This window comes from Cynara cardunculus, assembly GCF_001531365.2.
Source record: "Cynara cardunculus var. scolymus isolate 2C chromosome LG 5, CcrdV1, whole genome shotgun sequence".
NCBI lineage: Eukaryota > Viridiplantae > Streptophyta > Magnoliopsida > Asterales > Asteraceae > Cynara > Cynara cardunculus.
Genome location: NC_037532.1, coordinates 13,881,896 through 13,893,489, shown reverse-complemented (window position 1 = coordinate 13,893,489; position 11,594 = coordinate 13,881,896). Strand labels below are relative to the sequence as shown.

The 11,594-nt window shown below is 34.7% G+C and overlaps 1 protein-coding gene across 1 annotated transcript; it reads left to right on the top strand.

Moving 5' to 3' along the window:
- Window positions 1–4,891: 4,891 nt before the first annotated feature.
- Window positions 4,892–11,086, top strand: LOC112512843. Its single transcript, XM_025118980.1, has 3 exons — window positions 4,892–4,988; window positions 8,721–8,803; window positions 10,374–11,086. The coding sequence occupies exons 1-3, from the start codon at window positions 4,892–4,894 to the stop codon at window positions 10,947–10,949; spliced, it is 756 nt and encodes a 251-aa protein (XP_024974748.1). The 3' UTR covers window positions 10,950–11,086.
- The last annotated feature ends 508 nt before the right edge of the window (window positions 11,087–11,594 follow it).

The window sequence follows — 11,594 nt, the reverse complement described above, 5'->3', positions numbered from 1 at the left end:
CGTGCTAGCTTCATGTTTGTGCTTTAGGAGGAATAACCATGTGGCTCTACTATAGTCGTCTATAATAGTCAAAAAGAAGTTTTCCCCCGAGAAGGATGGAGTACGATACTTTCCCCAAATGTCGCAATGTATCAAATCGAAGCAAGCATTTGTCTTTATGAAACTATTTGAAAAAGGTAGCCTAGTATGTTTGGCCTTAGAACAAGAGTCACACAATTTGTCTAAAGTAATATTTTTGAGAAAATCAATTGCAACAAGCTTATCTTCAGATGCATGTCCCAACCTTTTATGCCAAGTATTCCCGGTAGTCATCATAGCTCTTCTTTCGCCATTGAAGAACCCCATTCGGTATAGACCTTTTATGCATTTATCCGCATCAATCAAGCTCCTCGTGTGGAGCTTCTGCATAACACAAAATTTCATAAAAAATGTTATTGAAGATTGTTGGTTAATCGACTCACTGACAAAAGGCTGCAATTAAATTCAGGGATACAAAGAACTCCCTTTAATTTACCCCCCCCCCTAGGGTACATTCCCTTTTTCCCTTCACATGTATGGCATTGCCATTAGGGATAACAACAGGTTCCTCATTTGAGCAAACAATTTTAGTATTAAGAATTGTTTCATCGTGAGTTATATGTTCTGTGGACCCTAAATCCACAACCCAATCACTATCCCAACCCCTTTTACCTGCCATGTTAGCCATCCGAACATTACCGTCTTTGACATCGTTTTCAGCAAAAAGTTTCAAGAAGGAATGATACTGCTACTTTGTGAGACCTGGAACGGGGCTAGCTTCAGTCTCAACATGAGCAGCTTTCAGCTTCACTTTACCCGGCCACTAATCCGGATAACCAATTATCTTGAAACAACCATCTCGTTTGTGTCCACTTCTTCCACATTCAGTGCACTGTTCGTCCGTGTCTCCACGTTTACGATACTTTGGTGCGGCTTTATTTTGACTCGCATTGTTCTGGCGCAGGATCGGTTTGAAAGCCTTGAACGCAGTGCTTTCGGGGGGCGTTTTCTTCTCACCTGATATCATCCTTTGCCTTTCATCTTCAGCAACTAGATGATAGGAAATCCCTAGTGTTGGTATGGGATTCATGTCAAGGATTTGGATTTTGATTACTGCAAAGTCGGCATCCAAACCCATCAGAAATTTGTATAGTTTCTCCTTTTTCCCGCAGTTCATTCATCTTTTTACCGACTCCACATGAACATTTGTCACAGGTGCAACAAGGGGCTGGTAGCATAGATTCAATCTCGTCCCAGAGGCCATGCAGCCTTGTGTAGTAGGCTGAGACTGAAACCCCACTTTGGTGTGTGTTGGAGAGTGTTTGCTTCAACTCGTAAGCGCGAGGGGCGCTTTCCTTCCCAAACCTTTCGCGTAAATCTGACCAGATTTCAGAGGCAGTGTTGGCCTATTTTACGCTACCCCTGATGTCCTTCTCCATAGCCGTCGTAAGCCAACCTTTTACCATAGCGTCGCAACGCATCCACGCCATGTAATCGGTGGCTGTTTTTTCGGGTTTCTTCAACGTACCATCAACGAATCTGACCTTGTTCTTGGCAAAGAGAAAATTTAACATCTCTTGGGACCAATCGGTGCAGTTATTGTTGGTGAGGGTGTCGTTGACATGCATTTGCTTCGGGTAATCCGAAGCATGAATGTAGAAAGGAGTATTGATATCCGGCGAGCCTTCCTTCTTCGTGCCTCCATCGTTGCCTGTCATGGTGGCGATCACTAACCTTGTGTCTTACTATTTGAACCGCTCTGATACCATCTTAAGAATGATGGTGAGAAACATTCATTTGTTTCATATATTTTTCTGTGAATACATCGAACACAACCATCGAATAAATACAAAGATCAAAACTACAATTATGGAAATACAATGAGAAGAATACGTAAATTATGGAGAACCAATAAGGCAATGATTGGGCATGATCGGTGGAGGCAATAATGATTGAAAATAGGAGATTCTAATAGGAGCCATACCATACCGTAACTTAAAGCACTCGAGACTTGAGATGGATTGTCATATGATGATGCCATAAGACATAGTTGTGACCATCTGATACAACTGAGATAGGGCGATTTTGAATCAACGACAAATTTGACATGATAAAAACAAACTCCCGTATCAAAACGTTGATTTCTAGATTTGTGCGACTAAGAAATTGAATATTAAGGGACTCTGATATGTGCTGCAAGAACAACGAATGATTGATAAATACTTGATGCTTGATGGATTATGGATTTGAGCTACTAAAAACAGATGGTCTTGATTTATGTTAACTGAATCGATAAATTTTCAAGACTACTATAAAACATGGACCATATACAGTAACACTTCTATGTTTCGGCAAGTCATGCCCATATATGGCCTTAGTAGATAATATTCAAATGTTGAACTTACCAACAGAGTTGACTGCAATTTTATTTTATAACCCATCTATATATTCATCATTTGATGATCAAACTTGAGATTTATATAACATGCATTGGATTATAACCATTAAGCTAAACAATCCATTTTAATTAGTCAATGGCTTTTCTTAAGCATAAAAAGAGCAAAAAAAGGAGACTTCAATAAAGTAATTACGGAATCGAACGAGTAACTAACTAAATACTAGAACAACAGAAACTTTGTATAACTTTATGATTTGCAAGAGAAATGCAATTGCGATAAATTGACACAGAATGAAGATAGTCAACTTAGAGTTAAGAGGAACATACTCATAAGGAAATACTCGCTCCATCCATTATTCTTCAATCTCCATCATAAATTTTAGGCTTGAAAATCAAGAGCATGGCAGATACATTCGAGATACGGAGCAACCATCATCAGGATGTTGTTAGGTTTTTTCATTAAGTAATTTTAGGGTAACTTAAGAGCTGAAGTAAGTAGAGTTGCATCAATGAGGAGACATTTTTTTTCTGAAGTAAGTAAATTAATGTCTTCAACGTTTTTTATTGGGTTTTTCTTCATAAAATCATCTTAGATTTGCTTTTGAAGGTGAATTTGAGCACATCTGTGGATCTTTTGATTTAAAGAAGGATGTTTTGGCCATAGGGTTTTGAGTTCAAGAATTCTTTCAATTTAAGGTAATGTTGGGCTAAACTATGTAAATTTGGAATTTCTCTTTATTTAATGTGGTGTGTATCATCAATTTTAGGTCTTTGAGCTAAATTAGGTTACAAGACAAACATTATAAGCTAATTTGAAAGATTAATGCTTAATATTGCGTATATACCTCGCCGAATCATTTTGTATTGGAAGATTATAAAATACCGTTGCATTATATTTTCTTAGAAAGTTTGAGAGTGTAGGGGTTGTTTGTGTTAAGTTTTCTTTGTTGTGGGTTTGAATGGAAAATTGGTGGTATAGATACCCACAACCATCACTGTCTCTTCTGATTTGTAGATAAAATTGCTTTCCGAAATCTCTTTTTGTGTGTGTTCTTGGAGTGACTTTGGCAGTACGAAAGAAAAGGGGTTTAGGGGTGTTTGTTTATTTCTTAACAGTTTCATTAAAAGACAATATCTGAATTATTAAGATGTGAATCTTGTTTGGTAAAAAAAAGTCTTTTTAATGGTTATAAAATCCTTTGAATGATTTTGCATCATGGGTCTTTCTTAACCATTAAACGCACTAATTTCATTGTAAACAATTACCAAACAATTATATATCATTTTGCACTATATCATGAAAGCCTCTTAATCTTTCTGCACCAAACCATTCAACAACTGTCAAATAACCACTTAGAGTTTCATTATTTCTTATGTTTGAATGTAAAAATTATTATCTTATTTTACTTATCATATTTGATTTGTGGGTTAAGTTGAGGAAGAAATATTTCTTATGGTTATGGAGTTGTCATCTTCCATATTAGCTAGGTCAAGCTTTTATGAAGTTTTTAAATCTATGTAAGTTTATTCATAAAGTTTGGTGTTCTTGGAATTTTTATTTAACCATCAATTTTTTAGTAGTATGACTAATGGCTTTCCTCCATCTTTTGAATAAAGATATCTTTAATAATTTGTTTTATTTAGAGTTTTGGTTAAATTCAAGAATTGGAAGCTTTTAATATGCTTAAAAAGTTGTTTTATGGTGATTTGAATCCATAAAATTAAAGTTAAATTGGAAGGTTGGAACCTGTTTTCGACAAGGGAAAGTTGTTGGTTTTAAAATAGAGAAGAAAGAAAAAAAAAAAAAAAAGCCGGCGCGACTTCGCCCGCGACTTAAAGAAGCGTGCAAGTCGCGTTAACCACTACTTTGTGGTTTTTTCGTTTTCTACCTTGTATCATTTTGGGGTCTTTCGGGTATCATTTAGGTTCCCTAGAGGTTATTTAGAGTGTTGGATTGGGTTAAATCATTCAAACTGTAACTGTACTTCTTTGATTCATTTACATGTTTGGTGTTGGATTCACATTCGGTTTCAGTCGTTCGTACGATCAAAGTTTTTATCATCGTATATCATAATCAAGGTGAGTTTTCTTATAACCATTTAAGAACTGAAATGCATATATTATGAAATGTTATTATTTTGATATTATATCAGTTTAGTATGGTTGGATTATGACCGTTAACTGTGATATTATATTTGAATACATGTTGTTGGAAATTAGCATATGTGGATTTTATTATGAACCTTTGAGCTTAAATGCATATGATATGAAAATTATTTCCTCGTGAAAAGGAAGTGTTATTTGGTATGATTATCCGATTACTGTATAAAGTGTATCAGCAAGATTATGTGTAATAGAGAGGTCTATGTGGTGGCGGGGTTAAGCCAGTTGGGCCAAGGAATGTGTGATGAAGAGGTGTATGTTAAGACGGTGTTGAGCTAGTTGGGCTAATGAGTGTGTAACGAAGAGGTGTATATGGTGTTGGCGTTGAGCCAGTTGGGTCAACAAGTGTGTAAGGCAGAGGTGTATATAGTGCTAGCGTTGAGCCAGTTGGGCCAACGTGAATTTAAAGGTAGGGTTGAGCCGTTTGGGCCTACGTGTAATTGAAGGAGATGTAGAACCAATTATTTATCTTATCTGTGGTTGGATTATATCATTTGAAAATTTTATTACCTGGTGCATAATTTAAAAGCTTGATTTTTAATGTTTTTGTATAATGTACACTTGCAGAGATTTCCACATTAGACCGTATGGTCTAACTCTCATTTTGTTTTAAAAAATACGCATTTTAGGACAACAACTTATAGAGGGTAAAGGAAGAGTGTAAAATGATGTTAATTGCAGTTTCATATGTAAAGCTTGTTGAAGAATGTTGTGAAAGCTGCTTTTAACATTCTGGTTATGATGTTATACCTTCTGGTATGAAATTTACTGGTGGCAAAAAATTTATGATAGTCTTTGGACAGTTGTTACAGCTTTGTAAGTTGAGACCCAATATGACATGTTATGTATAACATTTGTGGTATTTGTTATGTGAAATTTTACGGATTGTTACAGATTATATAATTTACTATGCACCAAAATATTTTACATCTAAAACACCACTTAGACATTCATTCTATTACTATACCAAAATAATTTATATCCAAAACATCCACGGCATATTCATTGTATTCCAACATCTCTAACAGGCAACAACTCATAAATTACATTTCATCCTACCGTAGTTATGTATTTTTAATAAAAATACATTTTGTCACCGCAACAAGCAAAACTTGATCAACTTGTCGCATCTTATCGCATCAAACTTGAACTTAACACCTTACCGCACCCTTCTTGAATAACTTGACGCATCCCACAAACTTGTCGCACCCAATTAACTTGTCGCATTCAACTACGCTTGAACAATAACTTGTCGCATTAACCTGATGTGATAACCTTAACTTGTTGGGTCCTTATGATACGATAACCTTACTTTCTCTAGTCCTTATAATGCGCTAACCTTACTTTGTTGGGTCCTTATGATGTGATAACCTCAGCTTGTCGCGTATAACAAATGCGATGACTTTGAATATACACGCGATAACTATGAATATATACAATGCGATAACTTTGAAGATCTTGAATAATTTCACTCCAGATTTTGATTTACTACTCAAAATTTATCCAAATTCTTTCAAATTTGAATATGACACTCAAAAATCAATGTCAATCAACTTTAGTTCTTGTATAACTGCCAAGAATCGACTAAATTGATATCAAATTTCAAAATCAAAAACTTACAATCGACTTTTTCAATTAAAATTATTGTTGATCTTCTGCTCTGATACCAATTGTTAATTCCAGTTTGAATGATTTAAAACAACAGTCTAAAAATAGCAATTGAAAATTTGAGAATTCGGCTTGTATATTGATTAGAGGAAATTACAATGCTGGACTTGAATATGAGTATGTACAATCTCTACGACAGTTCAAACAAGATTAACTACCAACTAACAATACAAAGCAATTTATACACCTTGACTAATATAAAGTCAAACTACATTTAAGCACCATATTGACTTTTGCTGACTAAGTTGACTTTAAGTTTTGACCTCCTCAATCTTTAATCTCGATGATCTCAGATACAATAATATTTGACCTAACAATAGTCACCTAAGTTAGATGGGTATTCACAACAACTATCAGAAAGGGTATCACTACAAAACAAAATGACTTTTACCCACAAAAATCACAATGAGAAATTTCCGTCCGTAATTACCTATAAATTACCCAGAAAATACCAATAGTTTGGTAGAATCTGAAGTTTTAAAAAAAATACTAATGCATCACTCAAAGAATTTCTGAACAATCTATCACTGATTTGAATTACCTACCAATTTTGTAGTATGTTGAAGGTGAGGATGATGTAGGCGGAAAGGTGGATTGGGATTAAGGTTTGTTTAACCTTTTCTTTTTGGAAATATATTTTCGTTAAAAATATTAGAATATTCATTTAAGTTTTTTTAATTCTTGCCACATCATTTGATAACACGTTAGATGGTCAACAAGTAGACAAATCTCAATTAAAAGGGTGGTGCATGAATAGTTTGAGCTTCATCTTTAAAGGTTAAAAGTGTCTGGAGATCCCAGGTCTAAATCCAATGGGAAATAAAAATAACCATGTGGCCACAGATATTCAAATGCGATAACTCCGGACTACCCATAAAGCAGGTGGTCGTCTTGAAATTAGTCGGCTCACATAACGGGTTGGATATTCAGGTTAATAAAAAAAAGTAAACAAATCTCTTAAATAAATGAAAAGTTTGTCTTACACCCTAAAATGAATATTTTAAAAGTTCATTCTCAAAACAGGAATAAGGGCAAAGTTGGTTCATTTTGATGCAATTTTCTTCTTTTAAAATATTAAAAAAGTTAAAGACTACTCTATCCGTAAATGAAAAATGTATATTTCATTGTAAATTGATAATTTGACTTGCAATTTAATTACTTTAACTTTCAAAATATATAACTTGCTATACACATTCATTTTACAATATTCATCTTTCGAAGGAAAGCCTAAAATAATCTATCTATAAAAGGAAAACTTGATTGTGGCGCATATTGTTAAGAGTATGATTTGTTTAAAAGAATTTTCTCATTATTTTGAGTTTTTAAAATATTAACAAGTTAAAGACTATTATACGCCTAAATTAAAAATGTGTATTTCGTTATCTGAAGGGTTTTTTGGTAATTTCACTTCCTATTTATTTAGTGCTAATTTTCAAGTAATAGAAATAGAGAACGAAGTAGCTAGAAAGATTGTTAGACTCGCTTTCTTCTAAAGGGATCATCTAGAAAGCGAGTCGTTTTGAATTGAATATATTCAAACAAAAAGCTGACATAGATGTTATGGGTATAATTTTTTTTGTAAGTTGGTTCACATCTGAAATCTAACAATTTATCCATTTTCCATAAAGGAGCCGAATGAAACCAAAGTTTYATGTTCGGTTTTGAATTAGAGACGTTAAAAATGATGAATCGACGTCGACTATAACCCCTAGCCTTCCAAGCTAACGATGCGGGTTCGATTCCCGCTACCCGCTCTATATCCTCTCTTATATATTTATTCTATTATCTTACTATATTTAWATATTCTTAAATACTCTAATAGACTCTAATTAATACAACATTCATCATTGAATATACAATTAAAAAAAAATTCTTAAATAAATGCTACTATAATTACAATAATTATAATTATATTCTTTATTATAATTATATTCTTTTTTTGAAATAATAGATCGGAAAGTAAAAATACTCAAAAATCACAATAAAAAGCGTTATAGAAAAGAAATAGAAAGCGATAGAATAGAAATGACATATGTTATGTCAATGATACCAAAAGGATATTAAATGAATGGAATTGGGATATGGATGAGATAAATGAAATAGAGCTATTTGAGGTTCCCTAGGAAATGAGGCATGAAAGGGAGCCACTATGAAGAAGTTCTGAGAGTTACGAAGGAAGCTTCGAGCTCATATTGATCATGGGTTGAGAACGGGAATCTAAGGCCCTGTTTGTTTTTACAAAAAAAATCACTTAATACCCTCTTATGTCTGAATCGGTCAGACCTTAGGGTATTAAGTGTGTTTGTTTTTTTTTCCCAATTAAGAGCTTAAAAGCTCTGATTATGTATGAATTGTTTAGAGCTAACATTTTCACTTAAAAGCTCTTATTATTGCGTCGCTACCCTCTCAAGCTCTCGCCGACCGTAACCTCTCCATCGCTGCGTCTTCTACCTCTCGATCTCTCTCTCTCAAGCTCTCRCCGACCGTCTTCTACCTCTCGATCTCTCTCTCAAGCTCTCGCCTACCGTCTTGTACCTCTCCATCGCTCGATTTAAGGTATCCATCTCGATCTCTCAAGCTCTCAATCTCTCGATTTTCTTTCTCCTTGCTTGGTTTCTGTTTTGCCTGGTTCAAAAAATGGTTTAGGGTTTACCTCCTATAAAGGGTTTTTGTATGTGAACCCCACGGTTGAAATCCTATAAGGGGTTTTTTATGTACATAAACTGACCTAACTTTATGGCCAATTTATGATCAGGAAGTTATATAGAGTAAAAAGCTGAGATACTCACCCCAAAATAATGCTGAATTGCTGGTGATCTCTGTAGTTTGTTTGTTTGTTTTTAGAGATTTGGAGGGACAATTAAGAGGCTGCAACCAATTTTACATCACTGGTTCATTAATACACATTGTTACGTCTCATATGCATAGTGGGGCTGAAGTAGAGTTGGTTARAATAGAAGTATCACCTACTGTAAACCTCAAGGGAAGAACCCAGTAGCATATGGCTCCAGAGGTTCATAAAGATTCTTGTTCAGCTCCTCCTTTAAATCCATTGATTTTGGTTTCAACTGTATTGATTCAGAACAAGTCCAAGCCCTAAACACAAATTCCTTCGTCCTGCAAAAAACCCAACAAACTTTCTTGGTTTGATCTTGAAATAATCGAATCACGAAACTCGGCCAGATCAATGTGTAACACCTGTTTTTCCCCCTTTTTGTTTTATTTGGCCCTTTTAAATTTGGGGGGGGGGGGGGTATTAGTAGCTGCTGTTTATTCCATATGGTTGAGAATATCCATAGACCATGGTAGAACCAACATCTGTACATACAGAATAAGGGTACATTATTGTACAAGAACCAGTACCAGTTTTAGGTCCATCCGAATATGAGGAATATACATAAATATTTGATTGATAGCTGCTCTGTTTGCCCCTTTTGGATTTTGAAACATTTTGGTTGCTTTGATGCTAATATTCCTGTTTCATTTGGCTTTTTGGAGCTTATAAGCCAGTGATTATGATTTGACTGTAGTATTTGTAATCTAAATCAAATGGTTTTATTATAGAATAAAATTGAAACTGTGGTAATTCTTTCAATTTTCTGATTGTTTCTTGCATGTTTAGTGGCTTGTTTTTGGTTGATATCATGCTTGTGATTACTTTGAAGTTGGTTAAATGGTATCTTGTCATTAAATGCTTGTTTTTATCTTTTCTGCTTGATTTATTAGTCATGGATGATAATGTGCGTGTGAAGTGGACAAACGAACTTACCAAACGGTTTCTAGAGACTTGTATAGAAGAGGTCCATAAAGTGGGTCGAAATGGAGGTAGTCTTCGCAAGGAGACTTGGGTGAAAGTGGCAACCAAACTTGAGGAAGTTTGCCATGTAAAATCACCCAGAAACAACTGAAAAACCAATATGATTATTTGAAGGGAAAGTATTCGGGATGGGTGTACCTAAGGAATAAAACAGAGAATATTTATGACCCTGAAATGAATACGTTCACCCTAACTAATCAAGAATGGGAAGATTTCTTCAAGGTTAGTTTTTATTCTTTTTTACCTTTTTAGATATTATAGACAAAAACACGAGTTTTATATAAATAATAATACTTAATTTGGACGCAGGGGCATCCCAAGGCAAGAACATTAAAGACTGCACCATTGGTATACCCTGATTTATGTATAGCTTTGTTTGAGGGGACTTCTGCTACCGGATCTCGTGCTTATGCCCCTAGTTCAACCCGTGAGAGGACTACAATTTCATCTTCATCATTTACATCCAATATCCCTACTACTCAAGAAACTGAAAATGAGGTGGATGGAGATGAGGAGGAAGGACCAACCGTCAATATTGCGAGCACAATTCCATTTAGACCGAAGAAGAAGAGTAAAACCAAGGTCGACATGGATGAATTGGCTCTAGAAATGAGGGGTGCACTTCAAACACTTGTTACACAACAAGCCACACTTGTTGAACAACAAACTGCACTTGTTGCACAACAAGCCTCAAACCTAAATGCTTGTCTTGAACAGTTGGACACTCTTTGCCTTGATAAAAGGAGTCCTCTTTATGGTGCAGCCATTGACATTTTTGGGCAGTCAACATTATTAAGAGAGACATGGTTGTCGATTCCTTTAGACGCTGATATATTAACATCATGGATTTCAAGGACGGCTAGACGAATGGGGCTTATGGATTAGTTTTAGGAATTTGAACAAGTTACTTYTTTATGTGATTTGTATTTGAACATGTTATTTGCTTATGTGTTTGATATTTGACAATTTGGTTACATGTTTTGGATGTTGAACTAGTTGTTATTTGGTAATGCATTTGATATCAAAGTTTACTTCTATTTGACATTTTATTTATGTTTTTAGCAGGTTTATCATGGATAATAATCAAATCATCATTAATAACAATACCAACACTATAGTTCTCATGGTCGTATTTTTATATATGTTCTACTTGCGACAAAGGCGCTGAAAAAGGAAAAGAGATAATATGTTTGCAATGACTTGACGCCAATTTACGAATGAGCTACTTGAAGGTAGTGATCGACAATGTATTGACTTGTTGCGCATGTCCTGTGAAGCTTTCATTCGATTATGTGATCACTTTAAAACAAAAGGTTGGTTAACGGATAGCAAACATATATTGGTTTGAAGAAAAAATGGCTATCTTCTTGATGATTATAGGTCACAATCAACGTTATAGAGTGTTGAAAAACAGGTTCCAACACTCAACACAAACAATTCATAAAATTTTTCATGAAGTGTTGGATAAAATGATAGAGTTTGCAAAAGAGATCATAGTTCCTACATCATTTAATCCTAATCCAGACATCC